The sequence below is a fragment of the Suricata suricatta genome, chromosome 1 (assembly GCF_006229205.1).
Source record: "Suricata suricatta isolate VVHF042 chromosome 1, meerkat_22Aug2017_6uvM2_HiC, whole genome shotgun sequence".
Taxonomy (NCBI): domain Eukaryota; kingdom Metazoa; phylum Chordata; class Mammalia; order Carnivora; family Herpestidae; genus Suricata; species Suricata suricatta.
The window spans coordinates 115,162,581-115,190,223 of NC_043700.1; the positions used below are offsets into that span (position 1 = coordinate 115,162,581).

At 42.5% G+C, this 27,643-nt stretch overlaps 1 protein-coding gene across 2 annotated transcripts in view; it reads right to left on the reverse strand.

The window, feature by feature from the left end:
• The window catches only part of DAPP1 (dual adaptor of phosphotyrosine and 3-phosphoinositides 1), a 49,927-nt gene extending 22,487 nt beyond the window's left edge, over positions 1-27,440 (reverse strand). Inside the window, exons 1-3 of one of the 2 annotated variants that reach the window (XM_029942760.1) lie at positions 27,150-27,440; positions 8,154-8,276; positions 3,876-4,009 (exon numbers count right to left, since the gene is read on the reverse strand). In XM_029942760.1, coding sequence (XP_029798620.1) covers positions 3,876-4,009; positions 8,154-8,276; positions 27,150-27,250 — 358 coding nt within the window. In that variant the 5' untranslated portion in view covers positions 27,251-27,440. The remainder of the gene's footprint in view (positions 1-3,875; positions 4,010-8,153; positions 8,277-27,149) is intronic. The other variant, XM_029942768.1, reaches the window with a different exon arrangement.
• Between the last annotated feature and the right edge of the window lie 203 nt (positions 27,441-27,643).

Below are 27,643 nucleotides of genomic sequence, written 5' to 3' on the forward strand. Positions count from 1 at the left end.
ATGCTTTGCATAAACTTTGGAAGTAAAAGGTGCCTGGATGGCTTGGGCCATGATCTTATGGTTCCTGAGATGGAGCCCCGAGTGGAGCCCTGTATCGGCCTCTGGGCTGACAACACTCTTTAGAGACTGCCAGCGGTTCTCTCTCTGCCCCTCTCCTGCTAGCGCATGCATGCACACTCTCCCTCAAAAATAAATAGGTAAACATTAAAAAAATTTTTGGAAATGAAAGCAAATTGTTGGAAGTTCACTGGTTGATGTGTTGCCATTCGGGCTGCAATGCAGGCTTTGGTAATGAGATAATGGGAAACCAACATGAAATGATGAAATGTGATAATTATTAGCATTCATTCTTGAACATACTGAGACATATGATCAGGGTACAAAAATGACAAAAGTTGCTCTTCTCAAAGGGTTTGCATACCAGTGCAAAGATGAAAAAAAATTTATTTTGCAAAGATTTACTTTAAAAGTGAATTATACAGAGGTGGCTGGATGGCTCAGTTGATTAAGCCTCAGACTTCGGCTCATGTCATGATCTCAAGGTTCACAAGTTAGAGGGCTGCATTGGGCTCTGTGCTACCAGCTCAGAGCCTGGAGCCTGCTTCCAATTCTGTGTCTCCCTCTCTCCCTACCCCTCCCTGGCTTACATTCTGTCTCTCTCTCTCCCTCTCAAAAATAAACAACCGTTAAACAAAAATTTAAAAAATTGTTTTAAACAAAATGTTAGAAGATACAAGAACCACTGAGGAAAGCAATGGAAGAGAGCACATCAGATGTTCCTACTGTACACTTGGGACATGAGTGGGATTTGACAATCGGAGACATCTAATGAGTGTTTATGGGTGTTAATAAGGAGAAATTAGAGTGAACAAAAACTTTCATGGAGATTAGAAAGGTTAAATGCAGACTATAGCAAAGGAAAGGGAAATTATAATAATAGAATATTCAGGTTGTCAGGAGGCTTAGCTCTTGCTTAGAAAATCTTCATTGTTCAGATTAAGGAAACAAATCCTGAGAATTTGAAGAGTAGAGAATTGGAATAGAAGAGGAAAAAAGAGATCTTAAAATAGTATTCTTCCTTTTAGGTTAACACTTTTACAGATCCCGAATACAAAATATTTTCTTATGACCTAGAACCAAGTGTTCTGGGTTTCCCTCTACATTATATTTAACAGTAAGGTGAAGTGGACACATGGGGGAAGGTCTCTTTTAAATAAACTCGCTCTCCAGGCACTGCAGATGCTGGCCTGACGGGGATCTGGGCTAAACGGAGTGGCCTGAAATCCCCAGTTCTAGTCCTTTCCATTCTAGGATCTGGAGATGAGAACCTCGTCCATTGTGCAGGCAAATGCTTCTCCTGGTCATCTTTAATTGGACGAAAACTTTAAGAATTTGCCCTTCATCCAATGGCGACCAAGAAATCGTCAGCCTGGAGACCTCCTGATCAACACCAGGAGCCAGTACTCAAATGAACAAGAAGGAACCTATTTTTAGAAGGTGACATCCTGGTTTCCATTCACTGCTGTTTACAGGTCATAGTGCTGATTGTGGCTTCTGCAAATCTGCTGGGCTTAAGAGTCATCGTGACTTTAGCATGTTATCTTGCTTTCTGAGGCCTACTACTCCCAGAGGGGCAATGCCACACACTCGTTTGTCGTGGGTTTTCCCCATTGCTCCCAGCCTCAGTGGTTTTGCCTTCATCTGACTGGGACAGATAAGAGGGATAGTTCAGAGTTGGCGGAATCTAACTCAAGGCCCAGAAGCTAGGCAGCCAAGTACATACATATCCATAAGCGTCAAGAAGCTGTAGCAAGGGATTCAAATAATAGCAAATTCCCCATGGGATAGTGAATAGTACAGAGAAAATGTACCACAGAGGATAAAAATCTTAGTTCCTGAGATTTATTACAATAAATGGTTGAGTAATGATAATGAGACAACAACTTTAGCTTTGGATAAAACTACCACAGGCATCAGGAGGATAGATCTTCGCTATCCCAAAGGATTAATAGTAACACTTTTTAAGTTAGATTATTGTATTTGCAGGGAAACTTCACATTGTCTTAAATTCAATGTCAAGGAGCCTTTACTTTGAGGAAGTCTTAGGTGATCCTCTTGCCTGGAGATTGGACCTGTGCCAGAAAGGTTCACCCAGAAACCATCACATTCACTCTGACCTTAAAGTTTTGTGAAACCCTTTGGTAGGCAGAATGTATACCTTTTCTCTAACTTGGAGAAAGTCCAGGAAGGAGCATAGAGAATGATCAAAGGATTAAATATAGAGTCCAGGAGGAGAGTTTAAACGAAGGAAGCTGACGTTGCTTGGAGGAAGAAGACAGGCTGGAAGATAACACTTATCATGGCTTTGAGGCTCCAAAGAGTTCCCACTCACACCCATCATCCATCCACCCGGCCGGCCCGCGCCCAGTGTCATGCACTACAGCAGGACCGCGGGACCCGCGGGACCCAGAGGACACAGATAGGGGAGACCAAGTTTTTAGCTTCAAAATCTCTTCTCAATTTCTCGTGACCAAGAAGTGAATAAAATCAAGTGTAGGGTTGGAAACAAGTAGGAGGTAAGTTTGAAGTGAAGGGATTTGAGAAACTAAAATGCTTGTCGAAACCAAAGTAGCAATGGAAATAAATAAAGCTTGCCCACTTGTCATCTGTTTATGGGAACTACTGCTGGTTAAATGCTGAAGTAATTTTCAGGGTCTATTGGAAGAATTTCCACTAGAAAAAAAAATTATAGCTTCAATTTTGCAGTTTGAAATATTTTAGTATAGGCCTTACATGGTCAGTATAAAAAGTAAGGCAACTACTCTGTGTTTCCACCGTGCTTTGCATCTACACTGGATACTGTGTGATCACGTCAGGGTCTATCTACCCAGGCCACAGAAGCAGCAGAAAAGGAAAGGCCGGTGGGGCCTCTCTCCTGCCACACTGAAGTTAGCAAAAAGCCCACTGGCCAAGTTTACCAAGCAAACAAGTATAAAATTCATGGTGAAACAGCTGTACTATTCCATCTTGAGTTCTTCTTCTGCCACAGGTTCTGCAATCACCCAACTTTTGATTACCTGAGAAGTATCATCATTTAGGCCACATAAAATTGTGATTCTGTATCACAGATACAGGGGTGATGTTGTGCTTGTTTAATTGGTACAGAAAAACAAATTAGATAATTCACATGCCCAGGTAGTGTGTCTTTTGTTTCTTTAACTTGAATATTCTAGCTGGACTTTAATCACTCAAACAGGGAAAATCAAAATTGTCCATCCATATTGAATTCCAGTGTAAAGACTTAGGAAAACCAAGACAAGAGAAACAGGATTTTATGATATAATAAATGCATTGCTCAGAAGAGCAATATCTAGTCAATATTTTTAATATTCGGTGATCTTTGTGAAAATTTAAGAATGAATTTTGTTTTAAAAAATGCTCAACAGTATCTTTTATGGGGGTTCCCAAAATGTAAACTGTCTATATCTAAAATTATGAGGAATCAGAAAGTTGTTCTAACCTTTCTTCTTTCATTATGTACTATATATATTGTTATAAAATGAATAGACTATTTTTTAAAGGTTGTGTACTTTAAATCAATCCATTATTATAACACCCTCTCAGAAAAGTATCTACTTTGTACAAAGCACATTGTTTTCTCCTAAAGATAATGCCAATATATAGATATAGATAAAATTTATTAATGTAGCATATGGCACAGTAATTGAAAAAAAATTGTTTCTAAACATATCTAATTGCATATCATATGCACATAACCCAGAAAAAGTGACAACTATTTAATGAACTCCTCCTTGTCCTTTCTCCATCCTGAAACAACGTCTCATAAGTCAAGTATCTCTCTGTTCATCGCTTACCTGTCTCACTTCCAATCAAAGGCTGATTTGCAAAATGCTTGACAAAATCCTTCAAACATGAGAATTCATTAAAGCCAAATTTAAATGAATATCCAGTATATTCAACATGAAAGTGTTTGACAGAATCTTTGGCTCTGAAAGGGAAAAAGAAATGCTTAAGGTTATTTAAGAAATGAATTATCTTTTTTTTTTGAAGGGAGATATAACATTAGGCATGAGCATCATTATTAAACCCTTGTAAAAACTGAGAATTACAACACAATTATTGAAAGCACTGGCATTAAAAAAATTTTTTAAGTGTATTTATTTATTCTGAGAGAGAGACAAAAAGATTGAATGAGCAGGGGTGGGATAGAGAAGGAGAATCCAAGCAGGTTCTGCACTGTAAGTGCAGAGCCAGACGCGGGGCTCAAACTCAGGAAGCTGTGAGATCAACCTGAACCGAAATCAAGAATCAGGTGCTTAAACGAACTGAGCATTCGGGATGCCCCTAATTAGATTGGCATTATTTGACTCCCACCGTTCCTCCTCCCTGTGTAAGTCCTGCTCCAATGTTAGCACACATCAGAAATTGGAATCACCTGGAGGGCTTGCTAACACCTAGATTTCTGGGCCTTGCTCCCTGAATTTCCTGATCCGGTAGGTACAGGGTGTGGGGCCCAAGAATTTGTATTCCTAACATGTTCTCCGGTGGTGCCAGTGATGCCGCTGGTCTGGGGACTGCGCCCTGAAGACTGCTGCTCTTATCCAACCGGACCTACAGTTCTGTTTCTGCTGTTGTCCCTTAGCTCCTGTGGTCCCCTTCACCTGCAACAGCACCTCCTTTGTTTCTGAACAAACGTCAGCCCAAATGCACCTGCTCGGTTAAGTATGGTGTGATGCTCACAACCTGAATTACTTGCTTTTCTCCCCTCAACAGTCCACACCCTCATCTTGCTCCTTTCCCATCATTTACTGCACTCTTTCTTATCGGGAGCTGCTTGTATAGTGTCCTCCTGCCCTGTGAGCTGCACTTCCCGAGGGCGAAGTCTAAATCTTCCACAACGCTTATGGAAGAGCTTAGCATAGAGTGGATGCTCTTAAATATTTATTATTTAACGGAGTGAATAAATGAATGAGTAAAAAAAGTCATTTTTCTGAGATGGTCTGTGGTTCCTGTCACCTCTGCTGGTGACTTTTTTTTAAGATTATTTATTTATTGGGGCACATGCATGGGTTAGTCGGTTATTGTCCGACTTCAGCTGAGGTCCTGATCTCGCAGTTTGAGAGTTTGAACCCTGCATCAGGCTCTGTGCTGACGGCTCGGAGCCTAGAGCCTGCTTTGGATTCTGCGTCTCCCTCTCTCTTTGCTCCTCCCCTGCTCATGCTCTGTCTCTTCCTCTCTCAAAAATAAATAAACAATAAAAAAGTAATTAAAAAAAAGATTATTTAAGGGACGGCTCGATGGCTCAGTCAGTTGCGCATCAGGCTTCGCCTAAGATCAGGATCTCCCGGTTTGTGGATTCGAGCCCCGTGTCTGGCTCTGTGCTGACAGGTCAGAGCCTGGAGCCTGCTTTGGATTCTGTGTCTCCCTCTCTCTCTCTGACCCTCCCTTGCTCACACTGTCTCTCTCCCTCAAAAGTAAATAACATATTAGAAAAAATATTTTAAAAAGGATTATTTATTTTGAGAGAGAGAGGGAGCGAGCAGGGAGGGGCAGAGAGAGACAGGGAGAGAGAAACCCAAGTAAGATATGTGCTGTCATTGCAGAGCTCGATGTGGGGCTTGAACTCATGAACTGTGAGATCATGACCTCAGCACAGATGAACAGCCCAACGCTCAACCGACTCAGCCACCCTAGGTGCCCCCATGGTTATTTTTTTTACATTTTTATATAGATATAATATATATATATGCCACCTAGTTGGAAGAAGCTTCTGACTTAATCGTTCCAATGAAAAATATATAGGTGAAAAGTTAACATTCTTTGATCCAACAATTCCACATGTTTGAGATTCTGGGGAGATCTTTGCATTAAAGGATTTGCAGCCTGACCCCTTGATGAAGTTTTCCTTTTTGCTATCGATAGAAGAAAGCACCATTCCTGTTTCCACCTATGCATAATTTCATGTCTAAGTAATAAATTCTCCAAAATGTTATTGAGGAAAATTTTAAAGTAAAATATAGCAGAGTAACATGAAAAATGTTAATGAATGTGGTTTTAAAAAATCTGTGACCCTCTTATTTGCTCCATCCCCCTTGCACCTGTTTCATTCACTCCCCTTAAAATAGGCCTATAGACTTGCCCTGTTACAGGATGGAAGGTGTGGCAGGCAGCATTCCCACAGGACCAAGACTCTCAGCCCCTGGACTCATTATTCAATAAATGTTACTGTAGATGCTATTATAAAGGGATTTTGCAGATAATAGAGGCTCCAAATAAGCTGACCTTAAAATAGGGAAGATTATCTGGGTGGGCCTGACCTAATCACATGGAAGTCTTGGTAAAAGCAAAAGGGTTTCCCTGGCTGGTCGCAGGAAAGGGAGACTCCCTCTAGTTGGTCTAGAAGAAGGCAAACATCCATGCTGTGAACTGCCTGTGGGGGCCCCTTGGCAGGAAATGGTGGATGGATTCCAGAAGCTGACAGTGGTTCCTGGCCTACAGCTAGATGTGAAGCGGGGAGCTCAGTCCTATAGCAGCAAAGAAATGAGTGAAAAGGGATGAAGAAGAAGGGACTGAAGGAGGAGCATGTAGAGCCCCAGATGAACCACAGCCTCGGCCAGCACCCTCACTTCGGCGTGGTAGGAGCCCCAGCAGGGAATCCAGAGAGCCCGATGGGACTTCTGACATACAGACATTGTGAGATAATCAGTTTATGTTGTTTAAAGCCACTGTGTTTTGGTAGTTTGTTATATGGCCTAGAAAATACGTAGGTCCAGAAGCCCAAAGAGAAGATTCAAAAAATATGTCAATTCTTCTTTTTTGAGCTCATAGAAGCCTGCCACCAATTATTTAGGGAAATACTTTTATAGCCAGTTCCCCCCTCCTCTCAGAAGTGGAGGAGACTTTAAAAAACAAAACAGGGGCGCCTGGGTGGCTCAGTCAGTTAAGCCTCTGACTTCAGCTCAGGTCATGATCTCACAGTTCGTGAGTTGGAGCCCCACATCAAGCTCTGTGCTGACAGCTTGGAGCCTGGAGCCTGCTTTGGATTCTGTATCTTCCTCTCTCTCTACCTCTCTCATACTCGTGTTCTGTCTCTCTCTCTCTCTCAAAATAAAGAAACACTTAAAAAAAATTAAACAAAACAAAACAAAACTTTGCTAAACTGGATGAAAAAAAGGATGCAGCGAGAAAAAAGTGTAGATGTTGCTCCTGAGGTAGCGCCGAGGAGGCCTAGACCCTGTGGAGCAGAAGAGAGTAGAGAAAAGCCCCTTACGTGAGATCAGCGTGAAGGACGCCGAAGAAGGGACTCTCTTCAGGGGTTTGTGGAGGTGTCATCAGAACAGGAAAAGGACAGTCATGGTTTAAGGTTAATGAGTGGGTGGCGGAGGGCGATTTCATAGACTCCTCACATTCCCTGTCTAAGCCGAGGCCAACTCCCTGCAAATCCAGAATGACTTGCTACAGGCGCACACGCCAAGGAGACAGATGCTGTCCTGCTTATCAACTCTTCCCCATAAGGAGGCTAACTGGGAGGAAGCAAGGACAGGAAGACCTGGGCAGGACTGCACCGGCCCTGGTTGGGGTGGTAGGGACTAGATTAATTTCACTAACATTCAGGGGAAGTGGAGCCTTCAGAAAGGTCAGTCCATTTACAGAAAAAAGTTTAAAATGTGCCTCACTGCCTGCTTGAGTTTGTGACTAGGAAAGTTGCACAGCCACACATCATTCTGATTGTCCAGAGGAAGCAATGAATATTAACAGGGTGCTGGGCCAGGTTTTAGGGATTTAGATTCTGGTGCTGTTTCTATTGCTGATTTATTGGGTGTGAAGACACTTTACCATTTCAGGTTTCAATTTTTCCATCAGTCAAGCAAGACATTAAACAATTCATAAAGTATCCTTCGGCTCTAACGTTTTTCTTCTTCCGTGCCAAGGGAAGAAAGAAGAATGTTTCTTTGCAGTCCACCATTCGGAACTTGGAATCCTTAGGTCTGCAGGTCTAACGGGAATTGAGAGAATTTTATCTGGTGATGTGAGGATTTCACTATGTGGCAATTTGAGTGTGATGATAAAGCAATGCCTATGTAAGGAAGAGATGGGACGAGGTTGAGTTCTTAGTTCTTTAGGCTTCCTACCTCACAGAGAGAGAGTACAGCCTGGTGCTTTCGTTGCTGTCCCTCAGAAGGTAGCTTCCGTCACGTCCGTTGGAGAGGAGAAGAGCCTCGGCCGCATGGCGTGTGAGGTTGCCGTGGTACCACCTAGGAAGGGAAGAACCACACTCGTGCTCAGGACAAACCACAGGTGACTCTTCCTTCACTGGGTTTTTGTCTCAAAGATGACGTCAACAATATTCTCTGCCATCGATAGCCCAGAGACCAAATTCTCAGCCCCAGAAGTCAGGACAAGGAACTCGTGGGGCCAGGGTGGGGGGAGAGTAGAGAGAAGTGGTTAATGGCAGTATTATGGGTTGACTTGTGTCCTGAAGATTCATATGTTGACGTTCTAATTCCCAGTGCTTCAGAATGTGACCTTATTTGGAGCGAGGGTCTTGTCTTTAGCATGTTATGATGAGGTCATTTAGGGTGGGCCCTAATCCAATATGACCAGTGTTGGCTTATAAATGGGGCATATTTGGAGACCAAGTTGCACACATGGACAATGCCATGTGAATGTGGCCACCTACAAGGCAAGAAGAAAGGGCTGGAACAGGTCCCTCCCTTACAAGCTTTAGAAGGAACCAACACTATGGACAAGCTGGATTTCTGGCTTCTATCCTCCAGAACTTTTCTTCTGTTTAAACTGCCCGTTTTGTGGTTTTTTGCCATGGTGGCCCTAGCGACCAAACAAATTCTTTTCAATGTCTGAGTCAAAAATAACCATAAGAATAAGATTCGGCCATGGGGTGCCAGGGTGGCTCAGTCAGTTAAGGGTTTGTCTTCGGCTCAGGTCATGATCTCATGATGCATAAGTCTGAGTCCCATGTTGGGCTCTGTGCTGACAGCTCAGAGCCTGGAACCTGCTTTGGATTCTGTGTCTCCCTCTCTCTCTATCCCTTCCCTCCTTGTGCTCTCTCTCACTCTCTCTCAAAATTAAACATTAAAAAAAATAAGCTTTGGCCAAATATCTTTCTTTTGACGTCTCTCTCACATACTCTTTTTTGCAAGTATGGAACTACATTCTGCAGCGTGGAAAACCACTGCACTATTACACTAGACTCCACTAGCAGGAGTGAAATGAAGTGGAAAGCAAGGAACTCAGATGTTTTATACTTGACATGTGAGCCCCGTCAAATATTGTTCAAATGGGTAAGTATCTGAAGAGCCAGAGAAGTCCCAAGGAGCTTAAAAAATTTTGTTTTAGGAAAAGTAGCATATATCCATGGTAGAAGGAAAAATATCCAAATCGTTCCAAAGAAGCGTTAGTAAAAATAAAGCCTTGTTCTCACCCTTAGTTCCCAGTCTCCTTGTTTTCTCCCACAAAGGACACCAATGTCAACCATTGTCCTGTGTTTCCTCCTCAGAGACATTCTAGGTGTCTAACGGCATCTAGTATGTTCCCCCACCTCCTAATTCTACAAAAATAAAAGTAGGCTAGGCACACTGTTCTGCACCTTACTCCTTTCTCCCAATGACAGATCCTTCATGTTCTTTTAATGACTTGGTAGAGGCAGTCCAGTGTGGGGAATTAGGATTCTGGTCTCCAGAGCCCGTTTGCCTGAGGCCTGCCCAGGTGCTAACCTCTACCAGCTGTATAACCTCGGGCAAGGTACAGAACCAGTCTGAGCCTGAGTTTTTTCCTCTCTGAAACAGAGTTAGTAAGAGCCATATCTCATGGGTCAATTGTGAGTGCTGCTCCCGTTGACACACATAAAACAGTCAAACTCAGCACACCTTGGTTGTTGGTTGTTGCATGAAACCGTGGAGACCCACCCAACTGTGGGCTGTGAGGTTTGATTTTCTTATTGTTCAAATATAGTTTTTCATTACTTTTGATTTATTTTGGCTAACAAGAAGATCGATGCTGGGCGAAGTTGCTGCTGCCAGGGACCCACACCTCTGGGCAACGGAGGGGAAGGGGAAACAGGCAACTATACAGACACCAATGACGTCAGTGAGCGAAGAGCTACTGAAGAGGGATGTGTGGCCTACAGGAACGTCAAGGGAGAGCCCTGTTCTGAGGGGGAGGGATATTGCTCTCATGAACCACACTGGCAACTAACGTGACATCCCCATGGCATGAAGCTTCAGCCTGATAATAAAAAGTAAGACCAAGAAGGAGGTTTCTACATAGGTCTCCAAGCTATCTGTTTTCTAAATCTGCATTTCCTAATGTATGTTTCTTTAGCATATTTCCTCTGTAGGGGCACAGAGGCCTCTGTCCTATATTAGAAATGTATCTACTAGCTCAAAGCAATGGCAAGGAGACACATTTGAAAAAGAATTACTTTTTTATTCTTTACTTGTTTTTCAGAGAAAGACAGACAGAACACAATCAGGGGAGGAACAGAGAGAGACACACACACAGGATCCAAAGCAGGCTCCAGGCTCAGAGCTGTATGCTCAGAGCCTGACGCGGGGCTCAAACTCATGAACCACAAGTTCATGACCTGAGCCAAAGTTGGCCTCTCAACCGACCGAGCCAGCGAGGTGCCCCTTTTATGCATAAAGCAGCCCCGTTCATTGAGCTGATTCTCTAACAAGTTCAAATCTTCTCATTACAGAGTGTTTTCAAAGGACAATTGGAATCTGAAATTAATACAATATTGTATGCAGTTATACTTCAATGGAAAAAGAACTATTGGAGGAATTAAAACTGAAGCTATAAAAAAATTCAGGTTTCACTATAGCCAAATTTCTAAAATGTCTTTTTGATGGGTTAAGTCTCCACAAGGTCACATGTTTTGTTTGTTTTTGTTTAATGTTTATTTTTGAGAGTGGGACAGAGCGTGAGTGGGGAATGGGCAGAGAGAGGGGGAGTTGGGGGAGATGCAGAATCCAAAGCAGGCTCTAGGCTCCAAGCTGTCAGCACAGAGCCTGACACAGGACTAGAACTCACCTACCGCGGGATCATGACCCGAGACAAAGTCTGACACATAACCGACTGAGCCACCCAGGAGCCCCAAGGTCACACGTTTCTTAAATATATTATGCCAATAATTAATTTTTGGATGAATATTTTGGCATAAGATTCAGTTTGAACCAATAGATCATTTATTTGGGTTTGAAGTGACAAAACGTGATTAACAAAATTCTAAAACATAAAAGATTTGGGCATTCCTCTGAATCCTTTTCAGTGAGATCTGAAGTCTGTGTTGAAAACATTTACAGAATGCTTCTGATAATTACAGCTGGGAGGCAGTTTTTACTAAGAACTTCTTAATGGTGATCTTTTAAATACTACTATGTATCATAAACACATAAGAATACCTGAGTGTAAAGCAAGGATGATCACACCATGCTCTAATTTGACACATCTCAGCACATGTTAATTTCTGGGTGGCAGCTTGGTTGAGTCAATATTGCCATGTGGTGGGTTTTGTGGAGTCCTGGGCGTAGACTAACCTAAGACAGAGACTGCCAGGCAGCCTCCTACACTTCCTGATGTCTATGGGGCAATGGGATCCTCATTCCTGCAAGGGCTCTTCCACAAATATCTGACCTTCCTCTTTTAGTTGAGCTAAGTATTCCTTCTTATAAATTTTGATGAGCATATCTTCCAGGGAAGTGACTCTAGATCCAGATAACGTTACATGTCCTTTATAGGAATATGTCCACTTTTGGTAAGGATCGTTCAAGACCGTGTCCACAAAGAGCTAAAGGTTGAAAATAAAGTTGGTAGTTTTCTCATAATTAACCTTCTCTGCCTTCTATCATTCAAATCTTTATTTATTAAGCTTCAAGTCTGCACAGAGCATTGTACAAGCCATTGCACTAGGCAGGTCAAAGGGACCACAAAAGGTAGAGCCCCAGTACAGGCTCCATCAATTTAGTCAGGAGGATAAGACAAGTACTGTGCAAACTATGTTGAAGAGCATGGTTGCAGGAAGAAGGTCAAGGCGGTTGTTTGAAGGAGCCAATATCTGAGTACGCCTTGAAGGATGTGTAAGTTACTTATTAACGTGCGTATTATCTTTTTCTGATTATAAAGCACATGTAGTTAACATTAAAATATGTGCACATACAGAAGAGAAAGTGAAAGTCTTTCACAAAAGAGGAAATAAGTATTTCAAATAGTCCCAATAGCAATCAGAGATATGCAAATTAGGACAACAATGCGATATTTTCTTTATTCACCAGATTGGTTAAAATTGAAGAATTAGGCTGCATTTAGTCTTGAGGAATCCAGGGCAATGGATATTAGCATCTACTGTTGGTAAAGGTATAAGGTGGAGGGCAAGGTAGCACACTTGAGCCTAACATGGACTTGTACCAGGAAGGCTGTGCCGGCGTCTGCCTTGTGGAGCACTCACACAGAAACAGAAGGAAGTATGAACAAAGGTGCTTACTGCAGACTTGTTTGTGAGAGTAAAAATTTGGAACCACGCTAAATATCTACCAACTGCGAAATAATAAAGGTGAGAGCTCATAGAATACAATGATGTAAAAAGGTAACCAAAAGTGAAAAGGTGTTGAGAGCATTTCACTGCCAAATGGTGAGGGCAAGGGAGCAGGTGCTTCCATACTCTGTGAAAGGGGGTGAGGGGGTGCCAGGAAGGCTTAACTCCCAAGAAAGGGAAGCGCGGGCCTGAAACAACTGAAAACTGTCCTGCTCGGCAGCTGGGGGCCCCCTCGCTAGGGATCACCAAGGATTTTGTGGACGTTCACACATGAAGGCTGACAGATCCCAGCACACGTCATTAAGTTAAAGGAACTAGCGGCAGGTGCAGTATGAAACCACTTATTTAGAAACAGTCTCCCCTTCCACCCAAACAACACAGCACGTGTACATTTATGTATAAAGATACGTAAAAGCATAAAAGTCTGAAGAAAATACACACCACACTCAAATCCTGGAAGGAACCAAGAGTGCTGTCAAGGGAGACTTTAACTCAATCAAATTTTCCTAATTTGGCTTCTTCTAATGAAAAAAATAATAACAAAACAGATTCATGTATCAATTGGGAGATGAAAATTTGAAACAATGAAAACAATTTCTTCTTTAATCCAATCTCCAGAGATAGCCCTGCTAATAACTTGTTTTATTTTTTTATTTATTCAATTGAACACTGGAACCGACCTAGCACTTGGGCAGGGAGAGAGTCGGAGGGAAGAGCCCTTTTTCTCCATTTAGAGTCTGGTGAGATTTGGAGTGACAATCGTTGAGGGGGCTATTCCATGGGAAGGGAATAACAACAGGAGTGCAGGCCTAGAAGCAGGAGAAAGGCGGGTGTGTCTAGCATCAGAGCACCGCTTGGTTGAGTGAAGGACTCAGGCTGAGTGCCAGCAGGTGGCGGTGAGATGAAGATGGGGGTTGGCCATGTGACACAGGGCACTGGTTTTGACAGGTCCTTGGCTGACAGCTGCAGGGACTCTTAGGATTTAATAGAACATCTGACGGCTCATTACATAGAATCCCAATTTCGTGGAACTGTGTTCCAACTAAGTTCCTATAATTGGAACTGTGCTTAAAAACGTTTTTTGTTGTTATTCTGATTCTTAGAGGGAAGAGTCAGATTTTAAGGAGCTTAAAGCTATAAAGTTTGGAATTCTGTTTAAGGAAATTCATATCAAATTACCAAAAAATTAGAAAAGTGATTATTCAGAGGCGCCTCTGTGGCTTGGTCAGTTAAACACCCAACTTCAGCTCAGAATGTGATCACACAGTTTCATGAGTTCAAGCTCCACATTGGGCTCTGTGCTGACGGAGCAGAGCCTGCTTTGGATCCTCTGTCTCCCTCTCTCTCTGCCTCTGTCTCACTTGCACATGCACACATGTGTTTTCTCTCTCAAAAATAAATAAACATTAAAAAAAAGTATATTGTTTAACCTAAAAAAAAGTAATTACTTAGAATGAGAGATCACAAAAACCTAGAAACTCAAAAAGCTGACAAACATCGCAAAACCAAGAAAAATAATTGTCATTAATTGTCTCACTTATGCTTATACTTTCATCCTCTATATTTTTGGTTGTATTGTCTTTGATTATTTCTTCATATGATAACAAGTTGATAATATAATCTTCTAGGGAGAGACTAGAACAATAATTCGGTCTTTCATCCAGAACATTTTTAAAAACTATTGATAGCATGGAAAAATTATTTTAAGACTTATTGGTAATGAAGTTCTTTTAATTGTTGGCAAATTCTGGGACCTCTATCAAGTTTCTTCCAAATATGAGCTCTAAGATTCCAGGGTGTTTTATATTTTCATGTACAAAACTACTCTTAAATATTCTCTAGGTTGATGGCGTATATTAACCGTATCACTAGAGGTTATACCAGGGCGGGGCCCCAAAGCTCAAGCCTCACTGGCTTCACAGTAAACTTGCCTCTAGTGATGATACAAGTCACTTAAGCTTTTAATCTCTAAAAAATTAATTAGAAATGTTTAATTAATAAATGAAAGCCACATATAATCCCTAACTGCAACCATCAGCCTGGTTTGTAATTTTTTTCAAAAACTCTTTTGTATGGTGTGTAAATAAAATTCTAAACTCTAACAAGACTCTTACCCAACCTATGTTGCTTGGTGTTAATGATGGGGAACTCATTACTCTACAGGCAAGCTCTTTCCATACTGCCATGGTTGATGGCCAGAAAACTTACCAACATTGAATTGCTGTTTCCAGTAGTCTAGCTTTCCACAAAGGATCTCAGGGCTACTTCTTGGAGTTATATGCATGATACTTAAATAAACAGTTAGAAGCATTTAGAATGTCCTGTTTTCTCTTTCTATCTTTCTAACTTCCCTATTTATGACAAGCTTTCAGTCTCTCTAATCACTCAAGGGCCTTAACTTCTCTGACTACCTTCCAAATTAAAAAAAAAAATCTATCCTCAAGGTGGGGCACCTGGGTGGCTTAGTTGGTTAAGCATCTGACTTTGGCTCATGTCATGAGCTCACAGTTTGTGAGTTTGAGCTTCACGTCAGGCTCTGTGCTGACAGCTCTCTGTGTCTCCCTCTCTCTCTCTCTCTATCCCTCCCCACCCTGTGCTCACTCTCTCTCTCTCTCAAAAACAAATAAATAAACATTAAAAACTAAAAATCTATTTTCAAGGTAAGATCTGAGGCGTAAAACCAAGACCCAAAAGACCTTTCCTATTCTAGCTACTGGGTACACAGTAAGGCAACCCAGGATTGCGTTAGTTTCTTGACAATTGCATCATGCTGCTGATTCACACTGAACCTACTGTTGATTACAAGTCCCTGGTAAGTTATTTTCCTCTGTTGTTCTGTCACGGCTTCCCCAGCTGCCTTAGGAGGTGATGGTTTTAGAACAAAGTGCATTAAGAAGCTGTTCTGCTACTGGGAAATGCCAACTGGAAAGAGTTGTGAGAATGTTGCTGAGGGGAGCCCAGGCCTTTGTCTCCAGTCATTTCCTTAGCTCGTCTGTCTGCTGCAGCTTCCAACTGGTTAGCTCTGTGACCCCACACAAACAGCAACTTAAATTGTCTCAGCAGGCAAGGTGACTAATAACAACACCATGGAACGGAAACCCTCTAATTTTCATATGTTGGAACATGGCCTTCCTTTACAAAGTTGTGTTTTTTTTCATGATTCTTTAATTTTGCAGAAGGGAGCAAGGTGCAAGATTTGCCAACTATACAGCATGTTATAAATATGCTAGGTGTTGTGCTAGGTGTGGGCCTAGTTGGGAATAAGGTTCATCTTCCTGAAACAAGAAATTAAAAAAAAATTCTTTTGGTCTCATTTTTTTTCCCCAAAGAAGTGAAAAAGAGCAAGAAACTACTATTTATGTACATTCAAGTAATGTTATAATCTACTTTTCCCCCAAGGCCCACACATTGCTGTAATTATGTGTCAGGCGAATGGAGGGAACAGAACAGAGACTCCTCAAGCTTCAAAAGCATATTTGCACTGGGTTTATGCGATCACCCAGACCAGCAGTTGACTTTGAAGGAAACAGTGGTTTTATCCCTTCCATGATATAGTAACAAATTAGGAAACACCCACCCTCTCAAGAATTTTCATAGCTGCCTCTCAGTGAGCTACAGGAAGTAAGTTCAACCACAGAGAAAGGCAGACAAGCTAGATCCAGAAACCTGCTTCTCAAGTCAACTTCTTCTCGCATCCCAGTGCCATGCCCCTTTGTGCTAGAACCTTCTGGGAAATTGCTCCAGTATATTGGAGACTTCATAGTTTTTATCCTTTGGGGTTTTGTTGCCTTAATTTAATTTTCTGATATGAGTTGATACTTCATTTTACTCCATCCTTTAAAGGAGAAGCTTTCAAACTTTTTGAATCAGCCCACAGTATAAAATACATTTTTATCTCTCTCTCTCTAAACAGACACAAACGCACACACACACTTTATAGCATACACACGCAAAAAAACAAGTATTATAGGAAACAATGCTATTCTTCTATAAGGTAATTACTATTTACTATTTTCTTTTCTCTATCATTAAAAAAGATTTTAAATGTTTATTTGAGAGAAAGAAAAAGAGAGAACGCATGCTCACAAGAGGAGGAGGAGTAGAGAGACAATTCCAAGCAGGTCCCTCGTGTAAGTGCAAAGCCTGACGTGGGGCTCGATCTCATGAACCATGAAACGACCTGAGCTAAAATCAAGAGTCAGATGCTTTTTTAAAGAAGTTTTTAATGTTTTATATTTAGTTTTATTTTTGAGAGAGAGAGAGAGAGAGAGAGAGAGAGAGACAGTGTGAACAGGGGAGGGGCAGAGAGAGAAGGAGACACAGAATCTGAAGCAGGTTCCAGGCTCTGAGCTCTCAGCACAGAGCTCGATGTGGGGCTTGAACCCACAAACCATGAGATCATGACCTGAGCTGAAGTCGGACACTTAACCAACTGAGCCACCCAGGCACCCCAACAGTCAGATGCTTAACCTACTGAACCACCCAGGTGCCCCTTCTCCATTTATTTTTAACAAACATTGATTGTGATGCACTAAGTTGACTTTATGAACACTAATGGGTCGAATGTGGTGTTTGCAAAACAACGGGAAGCCTTGCTACTCAGTGCCCTGCAATCTGGTTAGAAATGTACCTTGTCAGGCCACCTACCCTGTAGCGTTATCATCTGTATTTATCAAGAGCTCCATATGATTGATATGCAGTTTAGAGTTTGAGAAGCACAGGGAGTCTGGGTCTTAAAAACGTTAATTTGTTTGAGTTCACAGTGTGTCTCATCTAAGAGGAGTATGAAGAGGCCAAAGAAAGTACTAAGTGGCTTTAGAATACCAATGCGGAGGAAAAGAGAAGGATTTGCTGCTATCCTGGTCAGAAAATCCCCAAATAGCTACAATCTCAGAGATATGGCCAAGAAATGGTATAGGAGGGGAAGCTCATGGGGTGGGGGGGTTGGCCTGTCAGAGAAAACTTCATGGAGGAGGAAGATCATGAACTGAGCTTCAGGAATAAATTTAGGTTTTATTAAGCAGTGAGGAAAAAGGGCATTTCAATAGGAGAAATGGCATTAGCAAAGGCACTGTGGTTGACACTTGCATGGTGTATACAGGAAACACAATGCCTAGTTGGAACAGAGGTTTTATCTTGTGGGTAATGCAAAATGACGCTGGAAGGACACATGGACACAGAAAGTGATCTTGCATGTTACAACATGAGCCGCACAACCATTTATATTATACAGTTCATGGTGAGAAAATTTCTCAGACTGTTCATATATTTAATGACTTATTCTTCCCCTTCCTGGCAAAGGGAAGTGACAAAGAGCCCAGATCTGCCCCATCAGAGTTATAAAGAAAACATATATTTCAATCTAAGGCGAGAACAGACACTCCCATTTGTGTCACAGCAGCTAAAAGTCCTTGGAGTTGAACAGCCAATAAAAACACTCTTTAGAGAATTTTCGCTTTTTTCTTCATTTTCAAAATGATTCTCACTTTTGAATGACACGGACACGCTCTGCACCCTCTAGACGGAAGTCAGCAAATGTAGGACGTAGGATGCCACTCCCCTTCTGAAAGGCCATGGGTAATACAGCTAATTGATGTGTTTTCTTCCTTGCTAAGGGATACTGGGCCTCAGAATCCTTCTGAACACAACGGTGATCGAATATCAGAAAACACCATTGGGCAATCCTACTCCAAGCAATCTTCACTCGGATTCATCTGTCCTTAGCACCTGAGTCGTTCCACAGGATTGGGTGCTGATTTCCTCCATGTTCATATGGTTGGTGTTAAATATTGTGACTTTGTGAAAAATAATGCTCTTGCCCTACATGCCATCAAAAATCAAGGGTTTAGGATAGGAAATACCCTGTTAGCTCAAGAGCTATCATTGCTGCCATTCATGAGAGTCAGGTTGTGACAATACCGAGCACAAGACAGTGTTGTCTGTATAAATACATTAAGTTCCATATTCACAAATGTGAGCTTATTTTTCCATTGATTGTAGCAACGGACCCTGTCCAAGCGGAGAGAACTGAACAGGACTTGTAAAGTTTTTGAATATTCTAATGAGGCCTAAGCGAGCTTAGGCTGAAAATAAGCTCACCACAGTCCTTCCACTGAGGAGATTTCTGTCCTGGAACGGTTTGTCTGTGGCTTTTCATATTGTCATTGTACAGGCCCACATTTACATATGCTAATGCAGAGCCAAAAGGTGAGGCCAGCTGCCTCAGGCATTAGGAAGCCTACCAGAGTGATCACCGCCTCTGGCTCTCTGGCCAAACAAGGAGTTGAAGGTGGGGCCCAAAGGTGTTTTTCTTTTTGGTAGGAGTCAACGCTCAGCTACAAGAAACCAGGGCTGAAAGGAAGCAGAGGATTCTGTGGGAGTTGGAAATCAGGGCAAACCTGTTCTTGAAGGAGTCTGAGGAAGGAGGCAGGCAGTTCTGAGAGATGGAAACACAGAGATAGATCCAGAGACTCGGGTATTTGGAGACACAGACTGGCGCACAGAGTCAGAGACACAAAAGGGAATAGATGTGGACAGAGAGAGAGAGGATAGAGAAGCAAAACTCAGAGCCAGAGAAAGGCACAGGGGCTCACCCAGGTAGCAGAAGCACAGAGGCCAGTGGCTTAGGGAGCACAAAACAGATGGGAGCAGAGGCAGAGAGGCCAAAGAGAGGGACACAGACACTTCAAGAGGGACCTGTGGAGCCTGACTTGTAGGCGGAATGACACATCAGGGAAGTCAAGGCCCTGCAGAGACCAGAGGGGCAGTGCCCTGGACTGGGGGGCATCTCATTCCAGCATGGGTCCTTCAGCCCAGTCCCCAGGTCAGTCAGCACGGGTGCAGAAATGGGTACAAGACAAAAAGAGTGTTAGTGTTTCCCCAGGGATTGTGGCTTAGTGATTGTTTGATTTGGACGGGAAGCCAAAGCTCAGAGATTGACTAGTACACATAACTGATGGATAAGAACTTAACGAGGCCTGGGAGAGCGGGGCAGGGAACCACATCGGGGGGTTCTCAGGAGGCTCATCTCCGAGTGGAATCTAACTTGACTCTGCACTGACTCTCATTACTCTTGAAGCCTGTGCTGCATAAAATGCAGGTAGTTGTCTATGGTGGATTTTTTTTTTTTGGTGTTTTTTAAACATTTTTATTTATTTTCAAGAGATAGAGACAGAGCACGATCAAGGAAGGACCAGAGAGAAAGGGAGACACAGAATTCGAAGCAGGCTTCAGGCTCTGAGCTGTCAGCACAGAGCCTGATGCAGGGCTCAAACTCACAAACCATGAGATCATGACCTGAGTTGAAGTCAGATGCTTAACATACTGAGCTACCCAGGTGCCCCAACAAAGAATGAATTTAAAAGACACTTTGTGACATTAAGGTTTTCAAAATTCCTTTGATGTTATTTTGGAAAACGATACAAAAGCAGAAGTCATTCTTATTTGGATGTGAGTTACTTACTGTGCTTAGTCCAGTGGAATCACTGGCTTCCACCTCTGTTCCTTTCTTGCTATTCCCAGGTGATCGCTCTAGTTCCTTATTCACCAGTCTGTAAACTCCCTCACTAATTTGTTTTCTTGGCTCTGGACCCATTGCTACCTATCATGCTCAACTTCCAGATTAATCTACAAACAAACCATGATAACCATATAATTCCATGTTCCTATAAGCATTCAATAACTCATATTGTCCAGTGGAGTTTGAGTGAAGTCCAAACTCTTAATCTGTGTAAAGTCTTCCGGAATTTGGACCAACCTAAATACCCAGACTTTAATACAAGGAAACGGGCTGACCTGGGGAAAAACCAGACCAACAACATGTTTTGACACAGACTAAGAAGTAAGTGATCAAAAAATATCCGAACAGAAAGCAAGAGAAAGATTATGTATGTGGTGTGGCCACAATTCAGTGTGTGTGTGTGTGTGTGTGTGTGTGTGTGTGTGTGTGTGTGTATGTGTGTGTGTGTACAGGAAAATATGTTTAAAAGACTGGAGATAAGTTGAACAGTATGTCATTTTGGGTGGTTGTACATGGCTGACTTTTTGTGTGCTTTAATTTCCCAAATTTTCAATAATTTATACATATTATTATTATTATTAATTTTTTATTATGAACAACATCAGAAAGTAGAAAAGTAGAAGTGTCTGGGTGGCTCAGTAGGTTAAGCATCTGACTCTTGTTTTTTGTTTTTTAATTTATTTTTGAGAGACAGAGACAGCGTGAGCAGAAGAGGGTCGAAGAGAGAGGGAGACCCAGAATCCGAAGCAGGCTCCAGGCCCTGAGCTAGCTCTCAGCACAGAGCCGATGCGGGGCTCAAACCCATGAATCGTGAGATTATGACCTGAGCCAAAGGCCAATGCTTAACCGACTGAGCCACCCAGGTGCCCCTGACTCTTGTTTTGAGCTCAGGTCATGCTCTCCTGGTTTGTGAGCTCAAGCCCTGCCTATGGCTCTGTGCTGATGGTGCGGAACCAGCTTGGGGTTCTCTCTCTGTCCCACCCTTTCCGCCCTCCCTTGCACATGTCCTGTGTGTGTCTTTCTCTCAAAATAAATAAATAAACTTTATATAAAAAAGAAAGTAAAAAAATAGCATAAAGTAGTAAAGAAAGTAATACACATATTTAAATAATACCCACATTCTAGGTAGAATAATTTTCACGCTTTGCCATATATTCTTTATATATTTTTAGATGAATATTTTTATGTTTTGTTTTTTCTTCCGAATTTTTATTTAGGTTCTAGTTAGTCCACATATAGTGTGATATTGGTTTCAGGAGTAGAATTCAGTGATTCATCACTTACATAGTGCTTTTGGATGAACATTTAAAAAAATTTTTTTGATGTTTATTTATTTTTGAGAGAAAGAGACAGAGACAGAGCATGACCGGGTCGGCGGAGGGGGGGGGGAGGGGGAGGTTGGCGCAGAGAGAGAGAGGGAGACATGGAATTCAAAGCAGGCTCCAGGCTCTGAGCTATCAGTACAGAGCCTGATGTGGGGCTTGAACCCACAAACTGTCAGATCATGACCTGAGCTGAAGTCAGTGGCTTAACTGACTGAACCACCCAGGCACTTTGGTCTTAGGCTTTTTAAAGTTATAAATATTTATGAACAAAAATGTCTGAAAACTGATAATGGGGGCAGGCACTGGCGGGTGGGTGTGCAGGGAGAACATATGGCCACAGAGACTCTAGAGGGGGAGCAAGGAACAGGGTTAAGTCTTGACTACGTGGACTGTGGTGGTTTCAGACAGATCCGTATCAGGGAGTAGGGGCCAGAGTGTGTGGGTGAGAGTAGGAATTTACCAGGGCAGTTGGTAGGAGTGAGACATTAATGCAGGTTTGTTTTTGTTTTTGTCTTTGTTTTTTTAAAGGCTAAGGCTATGGTCATGACACTAGAAACCGGAAGAGGAAAGGCAGGTGGACGTCTTCTCTGAGAACGAGGCAGACAGCCAGGGGGGCTCTGAGAGGTAGAGCCCAGAACCATCTGAATGAGCACTCATTAACCGCTGGGTCTCAGGGATGAGAGGCTCTGAGTCATGTGCGCTTCTTTTATTTCCTGGACACCCATGAGTTTTGCCATTTTTACTCTTTTACTCATGCCATTTTCTCTTTAGCATATGTCATCTTTTCTGACTTCAAGTGACAAATGCCTATCAGTTCCAAAGCCATATTCTTCACAACCCGTGATCTCCTTCCTGCCTGCCATAGGTGGTTGCTTCATCTAAACACAGTCATGGGGGGCCTCAGCCCCCTCTACCCTGTGTTCTAACTGTCCGTGTAGGTGCATTCTCTGGCCCTTGCACTATAACCTGTTGAGGGGACAGGGTGTCTTTTCAGTTTCATGTCCCCACATTATGGAAGGCATAATGTCCTCATTCAGCAGATGGATCTATGAATGGATGGAAGACTGAATGAATGAAACAAAGTGACACCACGCAGTGTGGAAAACATTTGTGGACAGATTTCCATAAGTAAGTAGAAGGAAGTCACCATCACCCAAGAGGAACAGAAAACACAACTGAAGAGGAAATTCATTTGAGTCAAGGAGAGATTAAACTGTACACTAGTTACATGCTCTCAGAGAGCCATGAGAGCCTCCCCTTCCATTGTTAGAGTCCAAGATTACAGACTTGTAAGAGGGACAAGCTTTATTGCTCTACTTACCGCAGTTCTGTAAACAGATTGTTTTATTTTCTTTCTGTTTTTAATGTTTGCTTTTGAGAAAGAAAAAGAGACAAGAGTGTGAGCAGGGGAGGGGCAGAGAGAGAGGGAGACACAGAATCTGAAGCAGGCTCCAGGCTCTGAGATGTCAGCACAGACAGAGCCCGATGTGGGGCTTGAACTCACAAACAGTGAGCTGAAGTTGGATGCTTAATTGACTGAGCCACCAAGGTGCCCCATAATGTCTATTTATTTATTTATTTAAAAAACTGTTTTTACATTTATTTATTTTTGAGAGACAGAGAAAGACAGAGTGTGAATAGGGGAGGGGCAGAGAGAGAAAGAGACACAGAATCTGAAGCAGACTCCAGGCTCTGAGCTAGTGGTCAGCACAGAGCCCGACGTGGAGCTCAAACCCACAAACCATGAGATCATGACCTGAGCCAAAGTCAGACGCTCAACTGACTGAGTCACCCAGATGCCCCATAATGTCTGTTTTTTTAATTTAATTTTTTTAATTTAAATTTTTTTAATTTGAGAGAGAGAGAACAAATGAGCAGGGGAGAGGCAAAGGGAGAGAGAGAGAGAGAGAGAGAGAGAGAGAGAGAGAGAGAGAATCCTAAGCAGTATCCTTGCTGTCAGCACAGAGCCCAACATAGGGGTTCCATCCCACAACCATGGAATCATGACCTGAGCTCAAATCAAGAGTTGGGTGCTCATCTGACTGAGCCACCCAGGCACCCTAGAATAACATCTTTTAGTGATCACATTTGCTGTTGTAATAATCATGGACTTTCTTTTTCTCTCAGTTCATCTGGCACCAGCAAATAGTGCTAATATAGTAAGAAGAGAAAAGTTTGATAAATATCAGGAAGTTGCATTAGTGGACAGGCAGGTTGGCTCTGGAGCCAAATTCCTGGATGTAAAGGTCTATGAGCTTGTAAGCTTGTGCATGGGGATAAAAACTGTCCCTATCTTTCCTCATTTGCAAATAGAGGTGACATTAGTGATAGTACCTACCTCTCACAGTGTTGTGTCAACTTTATAGATCATACATGCAAAGGGCTTAATACCGTCCTAGCGCACGGCGAGCTTCCAGTAACTACTAATTGCCATGATTAGAACGTACAGCTTCTTCAATCAGCATCAGCTTTGGGGGAGGCTCGTGGGCATGTTCCTCACCGGTACCGTTATGAGGTCTGTGGCCTGGATCGTTCACCTAACTTATCTGAACTCTCTCCATCTCTATGAAATGAGTATAATCGTACCACATAGAAGTGTTACTGGGAAAGCTAAATGACATAGTGCACATATGTGCTATGGTGCTGGCACATAGTACATGGTCACTAAATAATGAATATCACAACAGATTCTCTGGGACCTCAGGCCACCTGAATTTTCAAGCTAGTGAGTCTCCCTGTATAGAAAATTAGAATGCCAAGACCTTCTGAAGACCAGAGCCAGTGTATGCAAAATGTCTGCCTCGTAATGAGGACTTATTTTGGTTATTATCATCTGTTCCCTGAGTCAGCAAACCACCACCTGAAGGCCAAATCCTGCCGGGGTACATTTCTGTATTTCCTGCCCGGGTACATGTTTTCGTGCAGACTAAGAGGCAAAAATGGTTTTACAATTTTAAATCTTTGGGGGAAAAATAGAAAAATATTTTGTGGCTCATGAAAATAATATGAAATTCAAATTTCCTTGTCCATAAATAATATTTTCTGAACACTGCACTGTCACGGTCACTTGTTTCCATGTACCTACAGCTGTTTTTGCATGACGGTGGCAGATGTGAGTGCTTGTGGCAGCAATCATAAAACCTACAAAGCCTGAATAATTTAGGATCTGGCTCTTCGCAAGCAAAGTTTGCTGATCCGTGATCTCTTCTAAACATGCACAGAGGTAGAAAAATTAGAGCCTTCTTTATTTTTTTAAATAACCAGAACTTAGAGTCTAGCTTTTTGACTTTAGACAAAGCAGCTACACCCACCCCTTTCTCTTAAAATTTGAGATTTGAGAAAGTATATAAAAAGAAAACTATGTATTTCTCACTTGGAGGAATATGTCTGAATAGATCATTGGAAGATTTAACTTAAAAAGTCCTAATATATTTTTGTTTTATAGTATCTGTAGTTACCCAGTTTATGAAAGCTTAGCAATTTACAAAGTATATGTACTATTCCTCCATGGTCCTTGAGGGAACTTTGTTACAAGCAAAGAACGTCTGGAACTTTAAATTACTTACTAACTAGTAATGTTACACTAGTTTGTGATTTCAGTGACCTCTCTAGTGTTCAGTGCATGTCTCATCCCCCCCCCCCCGCCCCCGCCGCTCCTGCTGCATTTAGACAGCGCCAACAGCCTGACTCTGCTCCCAGCCCCTCTTCCTTATCACTGGCTTCCCCACACCCCTCCCTTCCTGCCCACCGGCCACCTCCTCCCTGAAGCCCACACCGCCAAAGTGTAAGTGAACCTGATCAACTACCACAGATGGTTTTATTTCCCCTTCAGCTTGGACCCAAGAATACATTTAGGGTTAAAGAAGATAAATGTTTTAGATGGACACTCCATAAATAAGACACAGAGATGCCCCCGAGTTGCTTGATTTAAGCACTCTAGAAAAGAAGAAACCTGTGCTCTGAGTAAGCCATGTGTGTCCTGGAAAGACACGGATGGATTCTCTGCAGCTCAGGGTCTACTTTCCAGAACTTACAGATTCCAGAGCCTGAATAAAAGTAGGGACCCAAGAACAAGGATGGATGAGATCTCTCTAGCCACCACATTCTCTGTTTACATCTACCAAAAATACCAACTACCTAACTACTCAAATAGTATTTTTAAAATAATTTTAAAATGAAGTCAAACCTGCGACCTATTATCTATCAATTACATTATATCATTTTGTTTTTATGGAGCTTTTAAAAAACTGAATTATCCAGAAGTTTTGGTACAGATCATACCTAACCAGTGACTCAAAGTTTCAAACAAAAAGTTTCATTTATATTCAGAATTCTGCCAGGGACAACAGGTCATTTTCAAGTTTTCTCAGATATCATCACCTACAAGAGGTGTATCAGCGATGTCCTGGAGAGACAAGGACTTTCTCAAGTTTATTATTAAAGTTTCAGGAATTTGACAAGCAGGTTGTTAAACCCTTGGCAGCGGGACACACATTTGAATACTCAGGGGCATTTTACCCTTTCTCTTTGGAGATTCAACCTAGAAGAATAGTGACGCTGAATTCCCAATAGGGGGAGTTTACTTTATAGAAAATTCTAGCTGTTCTGATTTATATTGGGAAGGTAGAGTTCAACGAGAAGACCTCCAGTTTAAAATCTAAAGACAGGACTTCTTGACAACTTTCACAGTAACACCACTCAAAAAGACACAATCTCTGCAGCCTTAAGGCAGAGAGATTTCATCCCTGTTTCAGTTTTTCTCTGCTTAAGAAACATAGGCTTTTGTAGGTGGAAATCCCAACTTTCCCAATGGTTGATGTGTGATGTAGGCACGTTTTTCAAACCCTTTGGTACCACTTTCTTCCTTCGTAAGATGGAGATGCTAGTAGTTTCTGTGTCTGTGGGCTGCTGCGGAGATAGTGCTGTTTATTAAGACAGAGGTGCTGGTCTCGCCTCTTGCGAAGCACAAGTGTCAAAATCAGCCTCTTTAGGATATTTCTGGTGCTTTAGGGTAAACGTCCAGTTTTCTAGGAAACTCCCTACACCTCTCTTGCATAATACTTGGTTCTCTTATTAAATGTCCCGATGAGTTGTCTCATTTGGTCCCTTCTGAAAGACGGGACTATGATGACTCCATCTCCCAAAACTTACAACCTGTTTGTGGCAGACATGTTACCTCTTCCTGACTTACTTGTATGTAGAAGGCTCAATGTTGTGCCTGCAGACATACAAGAGCTCACAGATGCAGTGTCGGGAGCGAGAAACACAGAGGAGACATTGCAGACACTTCCTCATTCTTCCTCTTTTGAAAAAGCCCCTCTCTCATGCAGTAGGCTGGGCTTTCTGTTTATCTTCCTAGCAGTACAGCTCGGAGCTCAAAATGTTCGAACAGCACTTTCATTCATAAAGCAGACCCATATCAAGGAAACCAAGCAACGCCAGCTCCTGCATCTCAATTCTGTCCCTAGTCTCAAAGAATGTCTGACATTTGATTTTTGTCTCATTTTCTACACTTACCTGGTTTCACATCTGGGAAAAGACTGTATGCTTTTAAAATGGAATTGGCCCCAGGCAGATAGATTCCTAACAGACACAAATGAGTGAAGTGGAAAGGACAGAAGACGGAGATGGCAGCGTGCTAAAGATAATCGATCAAAGTGAGCATTTGGGTGGGAGTAGGGAGTCCATGGTCACACACAAGGTACTTTGAGAAGAAGACCTGCTTTCTTACCCCAAGTCCTGGAGCAGCTCAGCTTCTCCGTCTGATCTGCTCCACAGATCTGAAGGATCCTGGGCGCTCATCTTCCCTTCTAGAGATTCTGCTCTGCCCATTCGCACTCCTCACGTCTCCTGAGCCCCTGCCGGGTGCTATGGGAAGAGGCAGAGAGAGATGGGTTCCAACCGCTCCACACCGTCTCCTCCTCTGAGCGAGAAGCCTGCTGTGGAGAGTCTCCAACCAGCAAGGAAGTGAAACTTGGTTTCTCCTCCCCCGACACTCACCACCCTGGCCCTGAGGCACGGGCAGGAGTGTTCTGTCAGCCAGGAAGTATGCAAACTTGGGTAGTTACCTCTAAAGACACCCACACTGCCTCACGCAACATGCAGTTATCTGTCAAAGGAAATAAGGATGAAATCATGCCAGCTGGGATTAGGCTATTAAGTCTAACTTTTTCAGTGAGGTCAACCATAATTTCTCCTCAGTGCTATTAGCCTTGCAGAAAAGGG